The 26,340-nt window shown below is 51.6% G+C and overlaps 1 protein-coding gene across 5 annotated transcripts in view; it reads left to right on the top strand.

The window, feature by feature from the left end:
- The first annotated feature begins 7,047 nt into the window (after positions 1–7,047).
- The window catches only part of Tmprss6 (transmembrane serine protease 6), a 31,296-nt gene continuing 12,003 nt past the window's right edge, over positions 7,048–26,340 (top strand). The window contains exons 1-11 of one of the 5 annotated variants that reach the window (XM_029469841.1): positions 8,864–9,070; positions 9,753–9,838; positions 12,559–12,793; positions 16,430–16,563; positions 17,286–17,353; positions 17,870–18,048; positions 18,317–18,358; positions 22,917–23,121; positions 23,754–23,890; positions 25,151–25,263; positions 25,448–25,557. In XM_029469841.1, coding sequence (XP_029325701.1) covers positions 12,559–12,793; positions 16,430–16,563; positions 17,286–17,353; positions 17,870–18,048; positions 18,317–18,358; positions 22,917–23,121; positions 23,754–23,890; positions 25,151–25,263; positions 25,448–25,557 — 1,223 coding nt within the window. In that variant the 5' untranslated portion in view covers positions 8,864–9,070; positions 9,753–9,838. Of the gene's footprint in view, positions 7,170–8,863; positions 9,071–9,752; positions 9,839–12,558; positions 12,794–16,429; positions 16,564–17,285; positions 17,354–17,869; positions 18,049–18,316; positions 18,359–22,916; positions 23,122–23,753; positions 23,891–25,150; positions 25,264–25,447; positions 25,558–26,340 lie in introns of those variants that run through there. The other 4 variants (XM_021182873.2, XM_021182875.2, XM_021182876.2 and 1 more) reach the window with 4 other exon arrangements.

Here is a 26,340-nt window from a genome sequence, read left to right as displayed (position 1 = left end):
ACTTGACAAGCTCATGTTCCAAAAACAACCAAACCAAACCAAACCAAACCAAACCAAACCAAACCAAACCAAACCAAACCAAACCAAACCAACCATCCAAACAAACAAACAGCCCATACCACACCACCCTGCCCCCCTAAAAAAAACCCCACAAAAACCACCACCCAACTCTCTCTGCCTCTACCCAAAACAAAAACAACAACAACAACAAAAACATGTCACCTCCATGTCTGTGAGAGACAAGAGCTTTTGTCCCACTTTTCAGATGAGGAAACTGAGGCTGAGCGTAGTTGAGAAGTGTAGCTGCTAGTGGATAGAGATTGTGTGCTCCAAGCTCCTTAGTTCCTGGACCTTTCTAAGTGCAAACTTGCCTGGAGATGATTCCTCCTCCTCCTCCTCTTCCTCCTCTTCCTCCTCTTCCTCCTCTTCCTCCTCTTCCTCCTCTTCCTCCTCATCTTCCTCTTCCTCCTCTTCCTCCTCCTCCTCTTTCTCCTCTTCCTCCTCTTCCTCCTCCTCCTCCTCTCCTCCTTCCCCACCACCACCTCTTCCTCCCCCCCACCTCTTCCTCTTCCCCTTCTCGCCCCTCCTGTTCTTCTCCCATCAATTTATTTATTCATCCACTTTACATCTGGGGTGCATGGGGTGCTATTTGGAGACACTTTTACCAAAGGCAGAAAACCAGAAAGCTCTGTCTTGGCCTCTGGGTAGCACAGCCTTGAAGAAAGAAAAAAATGAAAGGCCCACCGCACTGCAGGAGGAAGAGAAACCCTTCTTTTCACTGCTCCACTGGCCAGGGCATGGCTGCCGGTCAGGTGAGGTAGTCTTGAACTCCACCCTCCCCTGCATGACTAGAGTCTTCTTCTCTCCAAAGCCTCCTACCTGACACCCAGCATCCCGCAGTCCAGGCATCAGCAGCAGCAGCAGCAGCAGCAGCAACTTCATCCTGCTCAGCCTGTTCCCTAGCCCACCTGTCTCCATAACCCATCTGTCTACCAGGAATGTCCATTTTGATATTGCAACATGATGCCATCTACAAAATCCACCAAGAACCAAGTAGTTGAGTTGAGAGAGAGAGAGAGAGAGAGAGAGAGAGAGAGAGAGAGAGAGAGAGAGAGAGTGCTCACATAATGTGGTTTTACTTAAAACAGTTCTGTGTTGGTTCTGAACTGTCCTGCATGTAGCCATGGGTTGCCAGTTGGGAGACTCAGAACAGCTTCATTGAGAGCCACATGTGGCCACGCCGCATCCTGGTTTGACTCCAGAAACACCCTGTTGTCATCAGGGAAGACTGGATTCTTCAATGTCACTGTCCCTGATGTGGGAACCCTGGCGAGCTGTCATCAGCTCCATGCCCCTGTGCCCACGGGGGTACTAGGTACTCAAACTAGGTTGCTCCCAAGTAGTCCCTCAGTGCTCACAGTCTGCAGCTCTTAGTACCACTTGGAAGGTGACAATGCTGACGCCATGTGTATTGCTTCCAGGGCTGGAGGCTGAGGTTGAGGGCGGCTACAAATAAAAACTAGAAAGAACTGATTTCCGTTGTCACCTGCTGATCCCCAGGTTGAAACAGCCCTCGACTCAAGCAATCCACCCACAGACTCCTACAGATCCTTCAGAACCCCATTTAAGAACCCCCACATCCAGGAGGCCCTCTGAGTTTCCCCTCCAGAATTAAGACAGTTCCTCTGAAGAATCTCTGCTCCAAGCATTGCCGTGTGCGTGTGCTCTAGCCTTACATACGTGCCCTTTGGCTTGCTGGTTTGCTTCTTTCATATTCCATTTGACACAGGAGACATGAACTCACAGTGTTTTGATGGCTCACTCGAGATCACACAGCTAGAACACTGGAGAGAAAGCCTGGTGACCCTGGGTGATCTGTGACACTGTCACTGGCCCAGATTGTCAGTGCTCTTTAAAGCCTGTGTCAACAAGTATCTCAGACTATGTGCCAAGTACCTATGGTGGCAGAGTGGCAGCTTCTGAGACCTAAGAGGCTGCTGCCACATCCCATGCCATGGGGAGTTTAGTGTAGAGAGACAGAGCAGTGCTGAAATGTAAGCTCACTAGAAGCTCATAGCTTGATGCCTGTGTCAGCCCTGGGACAGCCCCTCTGCTGACATTTTCCGATACCAGGGATGTGACACACCCACTGGGGGCCTTGAGAAAGCAAAGCAGGAAGCCGCCTGAGACCTGGGGTGCAGGATGCCAGGAGGTACCCTTGATTCCAGGAAACCAGGGCACTGAGGGGAGGGAGCAGCTGGTGGAGAGGCCAGCTTCTCCGCCCCTCTGTGCACCTGGCCTCTCGTGGGCATGCACCCAGGCACACAGCTGTAAATATGCCATAGGTGCTGGCCCTGGGGCTGGAATTGTCCACAGAGACCTCAGCCTTGGGGTGAGAGAGTAACCATGGAGGGTGCAGACAGGTAGTCATCACTCGCCAGCCTGTCCCTGTACCTGGCACAAGACCTCATTAGGAAGCGCAAACAGACTGCTTGGCTAGGAGAGAAGATGCCGGAAGGGCCTTCGAGGGTGTTCAGCTCAGATTTAGCGAGATGTGGAAGCACTTGACAGAGAGAAATAACAAACTTATTCATGTATTCATTCCATGCTTGTTTATGAAGGATGATGACATGCAGGCAGCTACAGGGCAAGCAAGGGAAGGAAAGTAAATGCCATCTACCTGTGTAGCCCTTGATGGCTGGGACAGAGAGAGACAGTGGCCCTAGCCTTGTGGAGTTGGGCAGCCTATGCAAGGTTCTGGCTTCACTGCCAGCCAGCTGTGACCTTCCTGGATGCCAAAGCTTCTCTGTGCCTCGGTTTCCTTATTCTGGTGATACCAGGGCTGTCATGAGAATAAAATAATTAAGTGCCTATGGTGTACTTAGAAGAGTGCTGGTGGTTGGAGCCGTGGCTGGGAACAGGACTGTAACTGGGTGGCCCAGCGGGAGCTCCCAGCTTGCCGCTTGCTGTTGGTGCTCTTGTCTGCCTTGCAGCTCTTGGGGATGGGCACATGGCCTCTGCTGCCCCTCTGCATGTGGTCTCTGTTGCCCCTCTTTTCCCTTCCTAGGCTCCTCCTCCTTTGTACATCTGCCCCAAGCATCCTGAAGAAGAATCCTAAGTCTTCTTATGATTCTAGTGGCCTCCTCCTCCTCCTCCTCCTCTTCTTCTTCTTCTTCCTCTTCTTCTTCTTCTTCTTCCTCCCCCTCCTCCTCCTCCTCCTCCTCTTCTTCTTCTTTCTTCTCCTTCTTCTTCTCAGGTCGGCCATCTTAGCTGCCACCAGCCTTGCTTGGGGTTATTGTGCCCCTGCTAGGTCTGTCCCATTGAGACTCTTGGAGCCTTAGTTTTCTTGTCTATGATGTGAAATGAGGGAAGCAAAAGAAAAAATTCTTGTTTCTATGCTTCTGGTGGACCAGAAGGCTGATCTAGAGTCTCAGAAGGAGGTGGAGGTCCCCCATCATCAGAACATTCCCCCCTCTTTTACCTCCCCTCCTCCTGTTCTCAATATTCAATGTCCAGGGGACTTAGAGACAATGCTGTGTTTTTGTGAGCCCACCTGAGGCCAGCCTGACATGCAATTATTGATCAGTAACTCTTGCTGTAAGCAGTTGACCTTCATACTAAATGATGAGATTCGAAGGAGCTGGGACATTGTTAGATGCTCTTGGTGGTGGTCAACTCCGGCCATTGAGTAGGTGTTCCCGCTGATGGATCCTGTCACCTGCTCCAGTGCGGGTCTGAATGAGGCTCTAGGAGCAGAGCTAGCTGTCTGGCAAGCAGATTCTCTCACTGTGATAATGATGCTTGCGCAACTGGGATTCCACACGGAGACTGGGGAGAGGAGACAACATCACTAGGGCTCTGAAGGATGGCAGTGATGAGCAGTGGCCACATAGAAGGCACTGGCTCCGTTCCCAGGTCCTCCCACCCCCGCTAGGCTTCCAGCTATTGGGTCTACTCTATGTGAGAAACAGTTGCGGGAACAGAAAAGAGGGCATGTGGCTAATAGAAGGTGAAGCCTCCTTGGAGACTGAGTGTGGAGGATGCTAACCGGGTCACCTAGGGAAAAGAGCCAAGCCTGGAGATGAACAGTCTCCAGTGGGGCTCTGGCTGCAGATTGTAAAGATCAACAACAAGAAAATGTTGGCCACTGAACCCTGATCCCTTGGACTTTTGGAACCATCTGCCTGAGGCCCGTTCTGTGCCCAGCTCTGCCAGCAGCCACCAGAGGCAGGAAGAAGCTGGAGGGGTGCACACCCCCATCCTGGACCTGCTATGGCTCGATTGGAGACTTCTGGACTTTAGAACTGAGATGGAACATGTACTACTGTTCTAAACCATTCTTCTGCAACCCTCTGTCTCAGCTCCATCTTCCCAGACATATATCTAGATAATGTCTGGCAAGGACCCTGGATCCCTCTCCTGCCTTCACAACAGAAGGTTTGAGAGAGGCTCAAGTAATTAGGAGTCTTCTCCCTGCTGTAAGAGCATGGAGTGTCTCCCAGTCCAATGTATGGAGATGCCTGCCAACAGAGCGTGCCTATGTAGAACACGTGAATAAGACCCTATTAGGAAACCTAAGTGCACAGAAGTGAAAATGTTACCTGTCAGCTGGCTGTGCTCCCTCTCGTATCCAGATAGGACTCATGGGTAGGGGAAAAGAAGTTCTTTGGTGCTGGCCATTCTGGGCCCTGTAGTCCTCACTAGACTAGTGAACCTCAAGGCTTACAGCTCCCAGCTCTGAGCACGAGGACCTATGGCTCTAACCTTTGGAAACTAGACACTTGGACTTGAGGTTTGTTGCTCTGGGTTTTAACCAACCTGGTACTTGGCAGCTATTGTAATAACGCTTCACCTTCAGCAACAGTACATAGCAAGAAAAAGCACCAGCTGGCACTGCCTTCTCTTACAGCTCTTACGCATGCCTTGGATGCTGGGACCCTCGTCCTATAGTGATGACTGTTCTAGGCCCAGAGTGTGAGGCTCCTCAGCCATGACAATTGAACTACGGTGAATAAGATACTCGGTCTCCATTCTGGGCAGCTCTCTTGAACGTGCCCAGTGATCAAGCCTCGTAGCTTCTTCTCTTCAGTTCTTTACATTTTACATGGGCTCTGTGACTCTTACTGGCCATCAGTTCTGCTCCAGCCACTTTCTGGAACATCTCAGCTGTCCCCTGGCTGCTCTTGCCATGGCTGTTCCTTGCGGCTGCAGTCACCTGGAGGCTGCCTTTGTAGCTGCTGCTGTCCCACGATCCTCTCCTGGTGTCATCAGCCAATTCCATTAATGATAAGGATCAAAAATCGGCAAAAAGAAACCACTCAAGAAAATCTTATTGGATTTCATGTTAAAAAAACCCGGGGCCAATCAGGGAAGTGTCTCCAGGCTGGCTGGGGAAGAGAGCTGAATAGCCTACTTATATAGACGAGAAGTGAGTGTGGTAGTGATATTTGCAACAATTGTGGCAAACTTTTATGCAAACAAAGGACTGTCTTTGGACTGATAGCAGGCCTTCTGCTGCACGGTTTGGGGAGGTGCTATCCCTCTGACCCGGGTGGAAATGGCTGCAGGGTCATCTAGAGTTCACCAAGTCCAGCCCAAACTGTCTGAGACAGACCCGGTGGAAACAATGTCTTCTAGTTCCTTCTGGAGCTGACCTTACTCTTCGTTAGCAAGCAGCTGTACTGGCCAGGTAACTTCCTCCAGGTGTCCAGGGAGCATTTAAATTGCTGGTATGAGGACAGTCCAGCTGGCTGTTTAACTGGGAATCCTTTGCTCAAGATGGTCAGGACATCATAGAAGCATTTGACATCTGTCACTTTGGGAATTAAATTATCCTGTGCTCCAAATCTTAGCTTACTATGAGGAAAAAATAAGCATTGAAAAGGGTGCTTATCATAGAATCTTACAAACAGTGACTTAACAGGAACCTGCTACATATGTGCCCTGCCATGTGTGGCCCCTGGAGATGCTGTGCTGCACACAGGCCTGGAAGCGGCACCCCACTGCATGCGTGCACTGGGAAGACGCTGAATACTCATCTGGTGAAGTGCACAGCATATACCCAGCCCTGGTTTGTGAGGTCTGGGTAAGTTTACTGAGGCTGTTGAGACAAAGCACAGGTTCTCAGCATTGGAAACATGTGCCTCGCAAATGATTCAGGCTGCGAGTTCAAGATCAAGGTGTCCATGGGTCCCTGCCTCCTGGAGCTGGAGCAGAATCTATTCTAGGCATCACCCTGGAATCCAGTGGTTGCTGACCTGTGTGCTGTCCTTGCCTTTACAGATAGCTGATCTTGTCTCTGCCTTCACTTGCATTTTGTGTGTGTGTGTGTGTGTGTGTGTGTGTGTGTGGTATGTGCTTGTTTGTGTGGTGTGTGTGTGTGTGTGTCTGCCTGCCTGCCTGTCTGTTTCCAAGTTCCTCTTTTTATAAGGACTCCAGTCATATATCATTAGAGTCCATCTCACGACTTTCTGCCCTCAACAACTCAACTCTGTCAAGCCTGAGATGGCAGTCTGGGATTGTGACACATCTTGGCAGCAGGCAGGAAGACTTGGATTTTAACCAGCCTGACTCTCCAACCTCTCTGGATTGACTTTTGTCACCTGATTAAGTTGAGTGTCAGGGCCTGTATCAGGCATTCTGTGTGTCCGCCCCTACCTATAGCAGCCAGGCCTGTGAGTCTAGGGGCCCAGGAGCCTGACAACCAGTAGCACTGTGCCATACAGAGTCCCAGGAGCACTGAGACCCTTGTGGCATCTATGTGGAAGTATGTCCCTATTGTCTCTGCTGTGGGGACAAGCAGAGAGAAGCAGAGGATAAGGGAGGGCCAGACACCCCAGCCATGGCTCCAGCTTCTGAGATCTTGGGGGATCTTATATCCTTGCCGTCCTGGGGCCAGCCCCTCCCCCCAGGCTGAATGGATCAATGGCTGTGGTCACCAGGTGCAGAGGCCGCCAATTGTGCAAGATCTTTCTGAGATTTTTCAGCTATCATCCTGCCTGGGCCAGGGGCCAGGCCACTTGGTAGTTCAGAGGACAGGACAGGGCACAGAAGAGGGGCTCAGGGTGCCTGTGTCCCAGTGGTATATGGACTTCGTTCCCGTCCTGAGCTCCAGTTCCCGGGAAGGTTTGCAGTGTGGAAGCTGGAGATTGGGAGAGAATGAGGAGAAGGTACTGGGCTGGGAATTCGTGTTGAGGGAAGAATGGACCCTCACAGGTCAAGGGTCAGGCCCACATGTTCAGACAAGGACCCAGACAGGGCTGTCAGGGGACAGTAAGGAGAGCCACCTTCACGCTGAGTCATACCCAGCTACAAGACCTTTCCATTCCCACCATGCTAGGCTTTCACGCACCGTTTTCTTGTTGGCCCAGACGGGGCTAATGGCGCCAATGAAACATCCAGGGATCATGACTTGGGGCCAGGGATCCACCCTGCTTCCTCTATCCCAGAATGGCCTATGTCCACTGACCATGCAGCCGGCATCTCAGAGCAGGCGTTTCTTCACACTCTCTCTACACTCAGTTCACGCTCCATAGCTTCCCATACTGCCCCTCACGCCCCATGCACATTTCTTACTCCATCTGTGCCTCACAGCTCCACACACACCTTCTGCCTCACAACCCATGTCCGTCTCACTCTGTGGACAGGCACATACCCACTTACGCTCACACGCAGATCCCCATGCTCCACGGCCTACACAGACCCACTCCACCCTACAGGCATGGCTATCATCCATTTGATTTTTACATGCCCCAGATATACATTCTTAACATACATCATGTGTCCACACATATACTCTACACTGTACACATATTTCCTACATGCCTGGTGAACGCGCACCAACACACACATACACACACACACACACACACACACACACACACACACACACACACACACACGGGGAAACACATGTTCACAGCACACTGAGCCTCAGATTCATACACAGTTCTCTACAGGAACCCCTGGCTCACACCATGTGACCTGGCCAGTAGCTCTCCTTACCATCGTGCCTTGACAGCTCTTGCTTGGGCCCTTGCCCAAACTTGTAGGTCTGACCCTTGACCCTATGAGGGTCCATCCTTTCCTAGATAGTCCTTCCCAGCTCGCACACTCTCCTTCCTCACTCCCCAGTCTCCAGCTGCTACACGGTGATCACGTGTCTGGGTGAGACCCAGCCCCTCTGCAGCAGCACTGTCCCATCTAATTCTAACATGAGCCTCGCTTGTCGCCTCAGTTTCCTAGATCCCATCAAAACACAGAAAAGCAGGTGGGACTCATCTTTGCACAGCTCCTCTAGCCCAAGAGAGCAGCCAAGCTAACATTTCAATCTGCAATCAGTACCCAAATGAGCAATGCAACGACTGACTTTTTTTATTATTTTTATTTATTTTTATTTTTTCTTGCTCATGATCTGGAACATGTCTTACCTAAGAGCCCATCTCTGCTCATTCTGGCTCTATTTCATGTCCAAGGGACACGTGTGGCCAGTGGACAGCAGGGTTTTGTAGAATACCAGTAATTCTTAAATTAAATTCATGGAAGAGAGTGTCAAGTGCACCTCTCCCCTAGCCCACTTCTCTCCTATCCCCAGAAGTCACGGGCCCAGGCCTTTCTGGCCAGTGTCAGCTGTGTGAGCCCCTGTTCTCACCTGAATCTGCCTCTGCAGTTTCCCATTCACGCTCTTAGGGGACCAGGGGCTGTAACCAGGCAGAAATATCACCAAGCAACAGGCCCCGGGGGAGAGCTCAGGTCTCCTGCTCCTGCAGGTCCAGCCCCCTGGGCACTCATGGGGCAGGGCGGGGTTAGAGAGGCGGGCACTAACTACTTGCCTCCTGCCTCCTGCCTGTTTACCTGTGTTCAGTTTCATTGTCACCCTGGACCTGACAGGAGAGGCCCATGGAACTTGGGGCCACAGGCCACAAGGGACAAGGGCCAGACACCCCAGCCATGGCTCCAGGCCATTGATCCAACCTAAGCTGGCCAGTTGGGGGTGGAAAGACCTTGGCCTGGATAAACAGAGGCCTCCAGGCCTGTGTGCAGGCCCGGCACCTACCTTCCACTCTTGAAGGTAAGCAGGGGCCTCTGGGACAGAGAACCAGGATCTCTGGTCAATGGCCTGGTGACTAGGCCTTTGAATGGCTTACAGGGGCTCCTCGGCCAGAGTGACCTGGCATAGAGGCCATAGGGTGCACCAAGCTGCTGTTGGGGAAGGGTAGATGGGGCGAACCTAACGCAGCTGAGGGTGCAGGGTGCCAGAGGGCTTCCAGGGACCTGGTGGCCTGCGATTCAGGTGTACAGAGAAAGGGGAGGCCCAGTGTGTGGCCCTGGTTGCCTAATTTCTCATTTCATATACAGCTTCACATCCCAGGCTTTCTGGAGAGCAAGAGAGAGCCCAAGTCCTAATCTGTATCCATGTGGGATCTACACACAGGCCTCTTGGCTTGTAGGCTGGAGCTGGTGTGTGTGTGTGTGTACGTGCGTGTGTGTGCATGTGTGTGTGCAGGTATGTGTACATGCATTCATGTGTTTCAGCCTGTATGTGCGTGCGCGCATGCATGCATCTCCATCTCTACACATCTGGGGGTGGGTGCACATGGGTCATGTGTGTGGCTGGAGCTCCCAACCATCCCTTCCCCATGGCTCACACGCAGGCCCCTAGCTTCAGTGGTTCACAGCAGGGCTTCCGCTAAGTGCCAAGATATACTTCCCATGTCCTTGGGTCAGAGTCCTGACTTGGGCCTTCTGCTCAGTCTTAGGCAATTCATCTCCCAGGACTTTTGATTCACCAACCACTAAAAGGAGGAGACATTGAAGCAAACAGCCAAGGTTGCTGGAGGTGAAATGGGCTTGTGTGTCGCCGTGCAGCCCACGGCTGGAGTGGAACTCTCACACTGTGGTCAAATCCAGATCTCCACTGTGCTACCTGTGAACTCAGCCCGCAGAGGGTGGACAAGGCTCTCCACTGTCAAGAGGGTGGAAGAGGGTGCAGAGCTGTTGCCCAGTCCACCAGGAGAGAAGATTGTGCCCTTCAAGGGTCTCCACATTATGCATGGGTCAGAGAGCACACCCACCTAGTCAGTTGCACTGATGGGGGGGGGCAACTTTTGAGTCCAAGGCTGGTTTGGGCTGCACAGGAAGGCTGTGGGTTTTCAGTGCAGTAAGAAGGTAGAGCCACACATTTTTATTTATTTATTTATTATTTTTTATTAGGTATTTTCCTCATTTACATTTCCAATGCTATCCCAAAAGTCCCCCATACCCTCCCACCCACCCACTCCCACTTTTTGGCCCTGGCGTTCCCCTGTACTGGGGCATATAAAGTTTGCAAGACCAATGGGCCTCTCTTTCCAGTGATGGCCGACTAGGCCATCTTTTGATACATATGCAGCTAGAGTCAAGAGCTCCGGGGTACTGGTTAGTTCATAATGTTGTTCCACCTATAGGGTTGCAGATCCCTTTAGCTCCTTGGATACTTTCTCTAGGTCCTCCATTGGGGGCCCTGTGATCCATCCAATAGCTGACTGTGAGCATCCACTTCTGTGTTTGCTAGGCCCTGGCATAGTCTCACAAGAGACAGCTATATCTGGGTCCTTTCAGCAAAATCTTGCTAGTGTATGCACATTTTTATGATGGATTGGGCTTCAGGAAGATTCAAGCCACTGTCTAATAGCAAAAGCTGTGGTGTGGTCATCCTTGTGGGTACAGAAGATGGAGACGGAAGCTCTGTATTCACTGTGACCCCCACCCCCATATCCAGCGTATCTCTATGAGAGCTCTAATAAAATGGGGTGACAGCCAGTCACAGAGGTGAGGGGTTAGAGGCAGACTCAGCATCCTTTCTGGATCTAAGCCACCGAGCCCTACTTCCCACAGGCAATGAGACGAGGAAGAGGCTCTGTGCCTGGATACATGGTCGCCCCATTGCTCCACCCCAGCAGCCATTTCATTTGAGGGGAACACCCTGAGCTGGGCTCCCAGAGATGCCTGCCTCAGAGGTGCAGGAGGACAAAGACTGCCCCATTTTGCTTGCTTGCTGGCCAACTTGTATGAGACAAGCCAGTCTGGAGTGGCCTGGAAAGGGGATCCTCCTGCCTCAGACTCAGACTCCTGGGGCCTAGGATCATAGATGTGCTCTGCCAAGCAAGCCTCCTGGCTCTGGGTTTGGACATACATGTGACAGCTAAAGGAAAGGTTGCCGCCTCCTACCTTGTTTGAGTCAGGATCTTGTCCATGTTATCTGGCTCCCGAGCTTCTGAGTGTTCTTCTGTCTCCGTTTCCCATCTTGCTGTAGGAGCACTGCGATTACAGATGCCCAGTAGTACATCCAGTTTTTATGTGAGGGCTTTCTGGGGATCTGAACTCGGGTCCTCATATTCGTCCAGCAAGATATTTGACTTTGCAAGCCATCTCCCCAGCACCAAGTCTTCTTTTGAAAAAGGGAGGTTGAGAGAAACAAGGCCCCAAGCCAGTGTTGATTTTAACCAAGGGTGGCCCAGGTTTAAGGAGACAAGTGGCTTAAGTAACCAAGGACCCTGGACCCTGAACCCATTGCCAGACAGTGCATAGGAAAGGCTCCCACATGCTACCCAGCCTCAGTGTGGTGGCACTAGGCTAAGGTCTCACGGGCTTCAATAAAGGCTGTTGTGTGTGACAAGAGATGGTCAGCAGGCTTGGGCGTCATGGTGTGGTTGTTGGGAGCCATTGAAGGATTCAGACCCAGTGGATGAGGGCAGGGGTCAGGAGATCTTTCTGGTAACAATGTGGAGGATGGGACAGAGGAGGGGCCAGGAGGCAGAAAGCCCATCTAGGAGGCTAGGTGAATTCTCCCACAAACACATTTTCTGTGCGTATGCTTTGGAGTCACAGTGACATCTATAAGTGTCAGAAAGAGAGAGAGAGAGAGAGAGAGAGAGAGAGAGAGAGAGAGAGAGAGAGAGAGAGAACAATGTTCCAGGGAAGTGGAATCCTTGCTGTGGTGTGTGTGTGTGTGTGGGGGGTGTCCTTCTTTGTCCAAAGTTTGCTTGGGAGTATCTAAGGTAAAGTGGCAGAAGGAATAAGAAGAGGTGACATCCCATTGTCATTTGGCCATGACTAGTTAATTATAGGAGATAGCCAGAGTAGAGGAAAACTCAAAGAGACACTCAGCTACTGCTGTGTGATCTTAACTAGGGGGGTTAGCCTCTCTGGGCCACAATTTTTTTCATCTGTGTAAATGGCATTCAAATACCAGGATAATGAGGCAAATCCTGGCCTGGGCAGTTCCCAGGACACTCTGGGCTTTAGCTGCTTCATCTGTCTAATGGGTGCAAAGTCCTGAGAGGCTTGCATGAAGCACCCACACAGAAAGGGTTCCCACCTGTTTGTGGGCACTACCTAAGGACCCACCAAGAGCCAAACCATCCAGCCCTGCTGCCTGCCTTCTGGGATGTCCTCCTAAGGCCACTTTTACTCCCTATGACCTGCCTAGCAGCCACCTCAGTCACCAGTTCCCGGGCCTCTGTCCTTCCATGCAAAGGTGTTGAGCGCCACTGGGTCTCAGCAAAAGCTCCTTTGCAGATGCCGAGATGTTTCCAGCTCCCCTGTTCTACCAGGATGCCCACCGCCGAGGTCCCCCAAGCGGCTGATGGTCAGGGCGATGCGGGTGATGGAGAGGAAGCTGCTGAGCCAGAGGGGATGTTCAAGCCCCCCCAAAACACCAAGAGAAAAGACCGGGACTACGTCCGCTTCACACCACTGTTGCTGGTCTTGGCTGCGCTGGTCTCAGCAGGGGTCATGCTTTGGTATTTCCTAGGTAATGGAAACTGAGGATCTACTTGAAGAGACCCCCTGGGAGGGTTCAGGGTGGATATAAGGAAGATTGTCTTGGCTGTGAGGGACACATGAGGTGAACCAGGATTTCTTGTTCTGAGGTGGTTTTCCACTCCTTGTAGTCTACCTGGGTAACCATCCCTATATCCCTTAAGGTGGGCATACTGCTGGACCTCTGTTGATACCATAGCTTAGTGTGCTCCCTGCTTCCTTCAGCCAGGGATGCACCCAATTCTTGGGTCTGAGCCAGCCAGGGTATGTGAGCACGCCATTCCTTGCTGAGAGCCCTCCTGGGCTTTCCCTTGGGCTCTGCTGCAGGAGGCCCATAGGTACCGATGGGACCTGGTACCAATTAGTGCCTCTGCTCATTTGAGGCCCATGTGCTCCTCTGGAGAGAGGACCATAGCTCCGTCACCTCTGAATCTCCAGGGTTCAGTGCGGAGAGTCAAGAGGACCACTAGAGAGCACCCAGGCTTGTGAACCTCTTCCTCATATCTGACTTGGGCCCTTTGGCTCTGAAATCAGGTCCCTCAAGCAGTCCCATGGCACCCCAGGAGCAGTTGGTCCTGTTCTGGACCTAGAGACACCCTTCCACCCACACATTCAAAACTTGATGGTCCCAAGTGCTAGATGGGGATAGCTCACCTCCAACCCTGCATCATGGAGGAAAGTGGATCAACAAGATTAGTCTGTGACTGTGAAAATGTTTCCCATAAGGAATAGAAGGTTTATTTATCTGTCTGTTCATCCATCCAAATATCATCCACCCATTCATCCATCTATCCATCCAACATCTACCATCCACCCACCCATCCAACATCGTTCATCCATTTATCCCTCTGCCAACCATTTCATCATTATCACATAGCCATCTATCCATTGACCATCTACCTATCCATCACCCATCTATTTATCCATCCATTACTTACCCATTGTCCATTCACTAGCCACCCATCTATCTGCCATCTCTTCATCAACCATCCATCTATCCACTTTTTCATTTATCTATCTATCCATCATCTATGAATTCATCTATCCATCAACTCAACCATTCAACTATTCACGTTACTCATCTGTCAATCATTCATCCATTGATCCACTCATCCATAATAGTCCAATAATCTACACATCCATCCATCCACCCATCCATCCATCTGTCCATCCATCCATCCATCCATCCATCCATCCATCCATCCATCCATCTGCCCAGTGCCAGGCACAGGGATTTGTGCTAGACTCTGGTGATGGCTTCTGTCCTCCTTCATGATTCCACTGTGGTGTCAAATACAAATATAACATGCCTGTCGTGACAGAGGAGGCTAAGGGGGTTTGGAAACCCCAGAAGGGAGATCTCAGCTCACATACATGATTAGAGGCTTTCCAGTAAACTGTTGCATAGGATTCTTTCTGGACAGACTCAGCAGCACACTTTCAGGTCTGTTGACAGGACCTGGGAGGCTATATACACTTAGAACAGCACTAGACCAACAGACCCACCTAATCCAACCCAGATTCGAGAAAGGTGACACGCTAAAGACCCCTATCTCAGGGTTTCTGTCGCTGCGATAAAACACCATGACCAAAAGCAACCTGGAGAGGAAAGGGTTAATTTCACCTCACACTTCCAGATAACAGTCCATCACTGGGAATGTCAGGAAGGGGGAGCTGAAGCAGAGGCTGGGGCTTGCTTAGCCTGCTTTCTGATAGCACTTACCAGTGCAGGGGTGGCACCCCCACAGTAAGCTGAGCCCTCCCATATCAACTATCAATCAAGAAAATGTCTCATCGGCTTGCCCACAGGCCAACCTGGTGAGAACATTTTCTCAATTGAGGTTTCCTCTTCCCAGTGACTCTAGCTTGTGTCAAGTTGAGGTAAATGTAACCATTGCAATACCCATGTTCAACAGCAGCTGGCTTGGGGTGACTCGCAGCTCTTCTCAGAGCAACCCTTCACCAGGAAGTGGGAAGCCCGTACCCCAAATGCTGCAGGCTGGAGCACAGTCTCATTAAGCTGCTGGGTAATCAGGCTTCAGGGTTGAAGAGCCAGGCACTCAGATGGCAGTCATCTTTCTAACCCTTTGTCCTGTGCCCCAGTGGAGTTCTACCTGGGGCTGTAGACCTAGGGCATGGGGTGAGTGCTCTACAACCTTCCAGAAAAGCCAACCCCTAAAAGGACTCAGGGTAGAAGACGCCTCCGGGAGAGCTGTTAGGTTGACTCCTCCTACCCAGGCCAGCATGAGAGATAGTGCTTTGATAGATAGATAGATAGGTAGATAGATAGATAGATAGATAGATAGATAGATAGATAGAGAGAGAGATGGAGAGAGAGAGAGAGGTAGAAAGAAAGGTAGATGGATAAATGGATAGATAGATAGATAGATAGATAGATAGATAGATAGATAGATAGATAGAGAAAGATAGAAAGGTAGATAGATGAATTAATGGATAGATAGATAGATAGATAGATAGATAGATAGATAGATAGATAGATAGATAGATTAGATAGATGAGCAATAGATAGCTGGGAAGCATGCCCCACCCATCTTAGAAGGATAATGGACAGCCCAAAGTGGGGCTGATAGCTGGGCAAGGAGCAAGATGAATCTGTATGGGATGTGTGCCTGGATTCATTGCTCCTCTGTGGGATCCAATAGTTGAGCCCCTCATTCTCCCAGTCATCCCACAGCTCCAGATTGGCCCCATCCCTTCCTACTCCCCAAGAAAAAGCCTCTCAGAAAAGAGACCTCAGGACACCAGACACCAGCCCTCCCACTATGAGGGCTCTGCCTCCCACCCTCTCAAGAGCCGTCTAAAGCAAGATTCCAATCACTCCCACCTTCCTTTCACAGTGGGACCCTTTCCACCCTCCGTGGACCCTTGAGAGCCCCTCTTAGCCTCTTCTTTCAGTGCAGCATCCCTAGATGGTGTTATGACTTGAGGAGACCTCCTGTGAACATCTACTCTCACACACCCTGTGGGGCCAGGCTCTACTCCACTCCCAGGCTCAGCTCTTTCAGCCCCCTGTCATGGCCACTGTTGAATCTTAGAGCTAGGTGTCCCTGGCTGTATCGGGCCAGGAGCACACAGTCTTCCTTGCCACTGTCAACCTCAGCTCTCATTCCTTCAGCATCCTCTGCCAAGGAAGATTCTCCCTTTCTTGTCTCTACCCATTTTTCTTGGGCATCATTAGTAATCAGCGTCCTTTATCCACAGCCACTCCCAATTTTGCTTGTCCAGCTCAGGTTGCCTTCCACCACTGCTGCTGCCTCGCCCCCTGAATGTCCAAGGACCCCCTCAAACCCCACGTGTGCAGAACACAGATCTCGCCAGTCCTTACAATCTCTCGTTCCCCATGTCCATGCACCTGCAGGTGTCCATTTTGGCCCCACAGCTTCTTCTCTACTTTTACTGCCCCACTTTGCAGTCTACCCAACATGGTGGATGCCCAGCACACCGCTTTGGGATCCCTGTGTAACTTGGTAGATGAAGATGAGGAGAAGTAGGGAGACCAGTGCCGCCTTGGAAGCACAAGATACTCGGAGGGTTGGGGTGACAGGAGGTAAGAGAGACAAGAGACTTTTGGACAAGCTTCTTCCATAACCCCCTTCTTTCTGACCAGGGTACAAGGCAGAAGTGACTGTAAGCCAGGTATACTCTGGCAGCCTCCGGGTGCTCAACCGTCATTTCTCCCAGGACCTGGGCCGACGGGAGTCTATTGCTTTTCGCAGTGAATCTGCCAAAGCCCAGAAGATGGTACGGAGGGATGGGAGGGCAGGCGGGGGAAATGTGAGAGGGCCAAGTTATGTGTTTGGGTGTCCAGTAGGTTTGTCTGTCACTTTGCGGGGAATGCTCACAGAGGGTGCTGGGGAGACCCTGTCCTGGGTACCATGGGAAAGGACTGTGCTGGAGAGGCAGGGTCATGCACAGGCTCCAACTGACTAGAAAGAGACCTAGATTTTGCCTCTTGCAATAGGGAACTTGCAGCTGACATTGTCAGGGCCCTGCCCCCCACCCATACACTGCAATGACGATTGCATTAGGGACAGGGTGCTGCTAGCTCCTTCCACTCTCAGCCAGGCACAGGACTACTATTCAGGCTGCTAGAAGCAATGCTGTAGGCATCCCTCAGCCATGAGAGCCAGAGAGCTGAATACTATGCATCCCACCATCAAGATGTCCTTATAGGGAACACCACAGGGCCCTTCATGCTGTGTCCAAGTGTGCTCTATCAATAGCCCCTCCGTTGCTCTCAGCAGTACCTTGCTCATTAACGGCAGGCATTCTGAACTCCCAGAATAGACTAGCTATACCAGAGGTTGTGGGGTGGGATGGGGTAGGGGTGAAGGCTGTGCTTGATTTAACCTTGAGCTTGTGAGGGTGGCAAGCACAGGTTTGATGACCAGAAGGGACTTGAGAAGCCTGCACCTTGGAGGCCACCATGGAGGGTGACCGGGACTTTGTCTTCCTTCTCACAGCTCCAAGAGCTGGTTGCCAGCACCCGCCTGGGTACTTACTACAACTCTAGTTCTGTCTACTCCTTTGGGTGAGTTGTCCCGGCCCAAAGGGCCCCTGTGAAAGCCACAGATCTAAAGGCATGAGGGCTGGACCCTGTAGGCAACTGACACAATGCCCTAACCATACTCTACCTCAAAACTCCATTAGAAAGAAAACAAAGAACATGGGAGAAACAGAGGCATGGAGCAGAAACTTAGCCTCCAACGTGTGGTTTCCCTTTATTGAGCTTGGTTTTGTCATCCATAAATAGCGGTGTTGTTGTGACAGGGTTCACACCACACCGTGACTGGGGCTGCCTGATATAAGTGGGTTTAGGTTCAGGGTGTGCTTAAAAGCATGTGGCTCAGGACCCCCAGTCCAGGACTTGGCTTGCCTGGTCATATTTGGTTCTGCCAGTTACTAAATGACCTACTGTGACTCTGTCTCTCCTCCTAGGGGTGGGGAAGAAAGCATAGTGTGTTTCCAGTGGGTCTAAGTCTCAGTCAGTTCCCTTGAGTGGGGGCTGGGCTGGGACTTTAGGCTTCTTTCACTTCTGTCTGCCTAGGGAGGGACCCCTCACCTGCTTCTTCTGGTTTATCCTTGACATCCCCGAGTACCAGCGACTGACCCTGAGCCCTGAGGTAGTGCGCGAGCTCCTGGTGGGTGAGCTACTGTCCAACAGCTCATCCCTGGCTTCCTATAAGACCGAATATGAGGTGGACCCGGAAGGCCTGGTGATCCTGGGTCAGTACTGTGAGGGGGAATCCTGGTGGGGTCAGATCAGCGGGCCGGGGGAGGCTGCCTCCCTCTGGGGGTTGGGATGCTCAGGTGATCCTGGAGCCAAGATAGAAGTCGAGGGTGGGGACAGGGGCAGGGGCAGGGTGGGGGCAGACAGCATGGAGGGCTTACCTCCGCTGAGCCTGGCTCGGCTTCTCTCCCCTGTTTTTATTTTCGTTGTTCTATTTATTTGGCTTTGCCCTTGTTTATTTGTTTGTTCATTTCCTTTTGACAGAAGCCAGTGTGAACGACATAGTCGTACTGAATTCCACGCTGGGTACGCTGCTCTGTCCTTGTATTGGCCTCTTTCCTTTAGAATCATAGGTCTTCTTGTCTGGTCCATTGTGGGGGTGGAGGTCCCGAGGTGTCCACTGTGGGGACAGGGAGCCCCAACTTAGAAACACTGGGGGGATCTCAGAGGGGAACCTGGGTGAGGGCTCTGAGCCCAGGTGGGGGCTCAGGTAGACGTGTGCTTGCACGCCTGTGCCTTAGATGTGAGTGTAAGCCCCCCCCCCCATGGGTTAGCCATGTGAAAACCTACCTCTGCTGCCTGTCACTCAAATCAACCTACCTGCCTACCCTCTTTCTTACTGAAGGTAGAAACAATCTTGCCAATCCATGCTTAATCCTTTGGCCATGCAGGACTTAACTAGGTCTGTTGAAGAGGATGGTTCTGGCACACTCAAGAACTCTCTCTTTACACTTCCCTCCTTGCTCTGCCTGATACCACACTGTTAGAATCACGTTGATTTTCTCCCAGACGCTATACTAGCCTGCTACTGAGGCCTGAATAGCCAGGTGCCAGGCAGCCCACTCTGTGGTACAAGGTTAGGGGTACCATGCACACTGTAGACTACGGACTGGTGACTCCTGGGGTTGTACACACAACATGCTATCTAAGCTACTGTACCCTATGACACAAGCCTAGTGCTCAGATTCCCGCTGTCCCAGCTAGTGTGGCCACCTAGAGCAGACGCAGGAGTGAGCACCTCAACCCCTCTCAAGGAGGAAGATGGTTTCAAATCCTAGGTGTGCCTGTTCTGACTCCCTTTCCTCCTGCCCTTGGTGGATGGAAGCACTGACCTCAAAAGCACGGTTCAACAGTTAAAGCCAAGATTGTCAAACAATTATTCTGAGCTGGGCCAGGTATACCTACCTGCCTTGACAAGGGGTGGTGTGGAGGTCAAGAACACAGACCCTGTTTCCATCATCTGTGTGGGGCTATCTATCTATCTATCTATCTATCTATCTATCTATCTATCTATCTATCTATCTATCTACCTATCTATAAATTATCTATCAATCCATCATTTATCTATCATCTATCTATCTATCTATCTATCTATCTATCTATCTATCTATCTATCTATCTATCTATCTATCTATAGATTATCTATCAATCTATCATTTATCCATCATCTATCTATCTATCTATAAATTATCTATCAATCTATCATCAATCTATCTATCTATCTACCTATCTATCTATCAATTATCTATCAATCTATCATTTATCCATCATCTATCTATCTATCTATCTATCTATCTATCTATCTATCTATCTATCTATCTATCTATGGGGAAATGCCTTGTGCAAGTGTGTTTTTCTTTTGTTCTAGAACCCCCCCAGTCCCCCATAGCAGCTCCAATTTTGATTCTTAGTTAAAAAGCCTTTGACTTTTTTTTGGAGACAGGGTTTCTCTGTGTAGCCCCTGGCTGTCCTGGACTTCTCTTTGTAGACCACATTTGGCTTGAATTTACAGAGATCTGCCTGCCTTTACCTCCCGAGTGTTGGGATTAAGGCGCGTACCGTAACTGCCAAACCTTGAATTTTATTTTTCAGAAAATGATTTCCCATGTAGCTCAGGCTGCCCCAAAGTCCTCTTGCCCTCATCTTTTGAGTGCTGGGATTTCAGCTGTGGGCCACCACACTGGACTTTATTCTTAGAAAAACAAGTCCATTTATATGAATAACACATTTTTATAAGAAGTGGCAGCTTTTCCTAAAACCACCAATCTGCCTTGAAGAAAGGTATTGTGATGTCTGTCTGTTGGTGTCGGGGTGGCCACTTTGTGGGTGTCTGTATTTGGTCTGCTGTGACATCACAGGTCACAGAGCCCTGGGACACTCTGCTGTGTTCTCCAGGAGGCAAAAGAAACAAGGGCCTTAGTGTTAATATGAAGAGTCTGGCCTTGACCCCCTTAGGACCTGGGGCGCCACACTGAGAACTCTGTGCGTGGTCGGGAAGGCTCTTGCTATCTTGCTACCATCCTCTTTGCTTTATTCCCTCTGTGGTGGTTTCCTGTTTCATCGCAGGGGATGGCTTTCATAGCATCACACACCTGAGTGTGTTGGCACACATGTTGACCCCAGAACTCAGAAGGCAGAGGCAGAACCCTAAGACTTTGACATTAGCCTGAGTTGCATAGTGAGACCCTGTCAGAAACGAAAATAACACCCCAAATAAGCCACCACCCCCTCCCATCTGCTTTCTCGGCTCCTTTGAAAGGTCATGGTCAGCAAGATGTCACTGTCAGCTTGGTCACCCTCAGTGCCGCAGCATAGACAGCGCTGGGCCTCAGTGGCTAGTCATGGCCAGCATCCGGTGTCAGTTCTGCAGGAGTCACCTGTGCAGTGTCCAGTGCAGACTGTGGTCTATGCTATGTCTGCTCTGACGAAAAGCCTTACGTTTCTGGTGGTGGAGCTGCGCTTCTTGCTTGTGTGGGTGCCCACAGAGGTCAAAGGGCAGAGGAGAAGTCAAACTCTCTCCTTTTGCAGTGCTAGGACTAAATCCAGGGATCATGCATGGCAGTCATGTGGTTCCAGCCTGCTGGCACCTTTCAAGTAGAATGAGTTCCCCCCATGTCCCACGCCAGGCCCCTGCTTATACTGGGCCACCTGGGTGACATAACCTCCCCCCCCACACACACACACAGCGAGCTCTGATCCCCATTGGGAGACAGACACACAGAATATCACAGGCCAGTTACCAAAGCCAGAATGGATAGGCTGTGAAGGAAAGACTGGTTCTGTGCAAGGCATGAAGGTGAGCATAGTTGCAAGGCGGAGCAAGGAGTCAGGTGAGGGGATCCAGGGAGGAAGGAGGGAACAGCTCTTGATCCAGCAGCCAAAGCCATCTTAGAGGCTGGGGTGTCAGGCCCAAGCCTGGGGAGCTGGGAGTTCCTTGGGTCTAGTGGGGAATGGCCCCTTGGCCAGATGAGACATGGCTCCACATACCATGAGCAAAGCCCAGGAGAGGCCTGGTGCAGGCATGAGTATTAACCTCTACCCATTGCTGGGGCAGGACTCTTAGTCCTGTTTGCAGTTAGCACGAGGCAGGAGGGGCACACATCTCTGCTTCATTACTTTTCAAAAACAAAAATTATCAAAATGGCTCGCATAAGGTATGGGCTTAAAGCAAGATTCACAAAACAGAGACATCTCTGAGAAGCCAGATAGCAGAGACAGGTCTCTCCCTTTCCCCAGGCAGATTCCTAGGCAGCCTCTCTGCCCAGGAGGCATGTATTGCACTAGAGTCTGGCTGGCCAGGGCAGGAGAGGGGGCAGGACCCTACCTGGCCCTCGTCATCACACAGAGTGGATAGGGTGAGGGTTATGTTTATGTATGCCAGAACTCAGGGTGGCTAAGCTACTGGCCAGAGTCACACAGCTGATGCATGCCGGTGCCAGGATGGTACAAACAGCTTTCCCTCCCCCAACCCCACCCGTCTCAGGTTCCCTGAGCCTGCTGGCAGAGCTCCTGGTCTCCCTGCTTCAGGAAGCCGAAGGCCCGGCTTAATGGGTTCTCAGCTTTGCTATCTCTGGCATCCAAGCTTGCGGATTAAATGAGCTTTAAGTAAATTAAATTTTATAAGTGCACTTAATTTATTATGCTTAATCAGGAAGACTAAATATTAAATTAAGTTGAGTTTAATGGAAGGATATCCTGGGGTGTGGGGTCTGGTGAGATACAAAACGAGTTGTGAAATGAGGGTAGCTATTGACTGGGGCTGAGCCTCAGCCCCAGGGGACAGCTGTGGGGTGACAACTCAGCTGGGGGGCAGGGGGAGTCACAAGAAGATGCATTGCTTTTATTCAATGCTTATGGCTTTTATTCGGCATTTCTGGCTCCATGCTGTGTGTCCCAGCATGGACTGTCCCCAGGCTGTGGCAGCCCCATGAGTGTGGGCCGCTGTCCTCAGTATACAGGTGGGAAAGCCAGCCTCCCAGGGTAGAAAGTCCAGAGAACTGCTAAGGGCAGGGAACAGGATGGTGGGTGCAAGACCCGGGCCTTGCAGCATCCCTGAGTGTTTGGCACTGGGTGGATGAGGCAGCCCACTGCTGGTCTTACAGCCTGCACAGTGTCACTCCAGGGGGACCCACGCCAGATTGTATAGCCTCACCCTGTTTTAACTTCTTTGGCTCCCTGTGGCCACAGGACAGAGCAGTGCTGGGCCTGATGCGATCTGGTCTGCCTCCTTCTCCCTATCTTGTCCTCCTGCAATGCCTGCTCTGTGTTAAGACTCTGCAAAGCTCCTGCCAGGTCTCTCTGCTTCTTGCCATCTATACACCTTGGGCTCAGTCCAAGGTCTTCATCTTCTGTGCTATCTGTGCCGGGCACTCTTCCTGGCCCACAGGGCTCTGTGTGTTTGTTAAACGATTGAATGAGTGCGTGAGTCAGAGGCTGGGCAGGGAAGCTACAGGGGGAAGAAAGGTGGATGCCCAAGCCCGGCCCGGCCCCTCTCCTCCCTGCCTGCTACCATGGCTGGAGAAGGCTTTGTAGCTATTCCCAGTCTCTCTTTCTGGCTAAGGGCTCTGTCCTTTTCTACCTCCAGGCTGTTATCGCTACAGCTACGTGAACCCAGGCCAGGTACTCCAGTTGAGGGGGCCTGACCAGCAGACCACAAGCTGCCTGTGGCATCTGCAAGGGCCTGAGGACCTCATGATCAAAGTGCGGCTGGAGTGGACCCGGGTCGATTGCAGAGACAGGGTGGCGATGTACGACGCTGCTGGGCCCCTGGAGAAGAGACTTATTACCTCGTGAGTCCCTCCCTGAAGGGCTGAGGGAGTCCCAGGGTCAAAGGCCACACTTTGCGTTGGAGCCTCAGCCTCAGGCCCATATGGCTGCTGTGGAGGGCAGTGGGAAGGGAGGCTACAAGGTTGTGTGCCAAGCAGTGGTCTCCAATTTCTTCTCAGAGCCTCAGTTTTCCCATCTGGATGAAACTAAGCAGTTGTAGGGTGATCTCTAAGGTCAACTCTGGGAAGGCACATGGCTTGTTAGAACATTCTAGAATCTGGCAGCAGTCTGGTATTTCAACCAGCACTCTTGCTGCATCCTAACTGTGTCCCTTAAAACACTATGTTTGCCCCTTTGAGCCTCAGTTTTTCTCATCTGTAAAATGGGTGTATACCCTTACACACCATTTTCTGATATAGACAATATTGAAGATATGCAGCCATTGTGTCCCTCATTCCATACTGGGTAGCTGGGGGCCTCTAGGGCCCCAACCATCTTCTCCAAGATGGACATGGGGGTGCTGAACCTGGAAGACCCTGCAGGAAAGGGGGCTGGCAGTGCTGAGTTGTGCCATTGTTTGATGCCAGGGGACAAGGGGGTGTCATTTCTGTGTCTCTTGGATCATACCATCTTGTACACTTCTCTGCTCCATCAGGGTCTATGGGTGCAGCCGCCAGGAACCCGTGATGGAGGTGCTGGCGTCGGGCTCCGTCATGGCCGTGGTGTGGAAGAAGGGCATGCATAGCTACTATGACCCTTTCCTGCTCTCAGTGAAGTCTGTGGCCTTCCAGGGTGAGAGTCTCCAAGGATGGAAGGGGGTACAGACAGGAGCCCTGGTCTCTGGTGGCATGCCCTATGCCTTCTCTGTCCTATCAGTGATAGAGTGGCTCTGGAAGCCTTCAGTGAGCCGCAGTCCCCTCCCCTCCCTTCCTACCTCTCTCTCCCTTTGTCCTTCACTCTCCTCTCAGGGCCCTGGCAGCCCCCAGCAAAGGTGTCCGTCCTGGCAGACCCCCAAGAGGTCTTGGCTCATCCCTAGCCTCAGTCGATTCTTCCTGCCTCTCACTTCCCATCCCACCCCTCCCTGTCCCCAATCTGTCCTCTGGGTTAGCAGTATTAACTTGAGGACCCTGCCTGTGCTATAGCTGGACTTCTCATTAGAGCCGCTTGCCGTTTCTAGCTGCCATTCCTCTGAAGGTGTCTGATGGTTCTTCTTATTCTCCTGGGTCTTCCCTGGGCTCTCCCACAGGCCTCCAGCTGGCCCTGCAGATGTGACAACTGGTGTACACTTGGGTTCTCAGGCACCATAGTCTCATAGGTTTTCATAGGAAACCAAGGAAGGGTTTGGGGCTCTGGACCCCCAGGGACAGGTGACCTGAGAACCCAAGGTCACACTGCTCTGCTGCTTCCACCCCTGAGCCTCTTACTGAGTGACTTGGCCAAGCCTCCCTCCTCTCCTGGAACTCTTATCAGTGTGTGTGCATATGTGTTATGATGTATACATGTGTGTGTATGTGTGTGTCGTGTGTGTGTGTGGTGCACATGTGTGTGTGTTTTATGTGTTTTGTGGTGTGTGTGGTATGGGTGGTATGTGTGTGGTGGTGTGTGTATGGCATGGTGTGTGTGTGTGCATGTGTGTGTACATATGTGTGTCTCTCTGTGTGTATGTGTGTACATGCGTGTGCATATGTATGTGTGCATTGCTGGGATGGACCTCGGGGCCTTCACACATGTTAAGCAAATGTTCTAGTGTGGAGTCACACCCTCAGCCCCTCCCTCTTTGCAAAGGCAGCAGCTCTCCCTCCCCAGCTGCCCCAGAGCATATTTTGCATACTGTTAAGTTTAGTGCGCTTGCCACTCAGCAGATGGAACGTGCTGTGTCCATCACATCTACTCACTGCTGAGCTAGGTACTCTTCTCTCCATTTTGTGGATGTGGAAACTGAGGCACACTTACATAGCCATGTCGGGCCCTGAGCTTTGCTGTTAGTGGGGCGCAGTGAGACACTATGGGGGGCAGGAAGGGGCCCATCCTAATGGTTGTTCTTGGACTCAGACTGCCAGGTGAACCTGACACTGGAGGGCCGGCTGGACACACAGGGCTTCCTCCGTACACCCTACTACCCCAGTTACTACTCTCCCAGTACCCACTGCTCCTGGCATCTCACGGTGAGTTCCTCTCCTCCTGCAGCCTGCCCTGTGCAGGGACAGGAGGAGCGACATCCCATCTGGCCCAAGTACTCACAGGCTAAGTACAAGGCGGGAGGGTGGGGCTAGTTTATCGGAACAGGCACGTGCCCAAGCTCGCCCACACCCGCTATGCCGCACACGATTGCCTGCCCTCCTTTCCCAGGTGCCCTCTCTGGACTATGGCTTGGCACTCTGGTTCGATGCCTACGCACTGAGGAGGCAGAAGTACAACCTACTGTGTACTCAGGGCCAGTGGATGATCCAGAACAGGAGGTAACCTTCCCCTCCCCATCACGCGGACCTCAAGCTCCTACCCGTGCTGGGTCTGGGAGGTAGCAGAGGGTGGTGAGCCGAGGCTGAAGCCAGCAAAGCCTCTCCTGACTGTCCTTCCTGTCCTGACTGTCCCTCCTGTCCTGACCAGCCTTTCCCCAGATACCCAGCAGGCTCCAGCACACATTTTACCATCCTGTCTGTCCCAGTCAGGGTAAATGGTGAAGCTGCTTTGACTTTTGTAACCACATGGCTCCACCAACGATGGGGACAGGGCACAGGGCACGTGAGAGCACGTGGCCTTTCTTCCACTCCCCTACAGTCAGAGGACACCATTGTCTTTGCTGCCGTTGACTTCCATGGGGACAGCAGCTCTCAGGGTTACCCTGTGTGTTTGTGTTCCCTGCAGTGTCCTGCCTGTTCGCTTGGCCTCCTGGCAAGGAGGTGTCCTCTTGGACAGAACGTCCTCTTGGGAGCTTGCAGGGGGCAGAGGGAGCTGTGAAGTGACATTTGTGTGTGTGTGTGTGTGTGTGTGTGTGTGTGTGTTGGGGACTAGCCAGAAGGACAAAAATGGACAGTCCCCTTGGGCCAGCAACTGAAGATACCGCTAAGCCCCATTTGCCCGTTAGTTGATCTTATTCTAGATAGAGGGTAGCAAGGAGCGACAAAGATGGCTTTTTCCAATTTGTTGGGGACAGTGACAAAAAGGAGGTAAACTGTCCGAGGTGTGATGTGAGTCTGTGCTGTCGTAGCGACAGGCCACTGTGTGATATGCCTGTGATATGT

This window comes from Mus caroli, chromosome 15 (assembly GCF_900094665.2).
Source record: "Mus caroli chromosome 15, CAROLI_EIJ_v1.1, whole genome shotgun sequence".
NCBI lineage: Eukaryota > Metazoa > Chordata > Mammalia > Rodentia > Muridae > Mus > Mus caroli.
The sequence above is the reverse complement of the archived record's forward strand: the minus strand, read 5'-3'. Positions and strand labels throughout refer to the sequence as shown.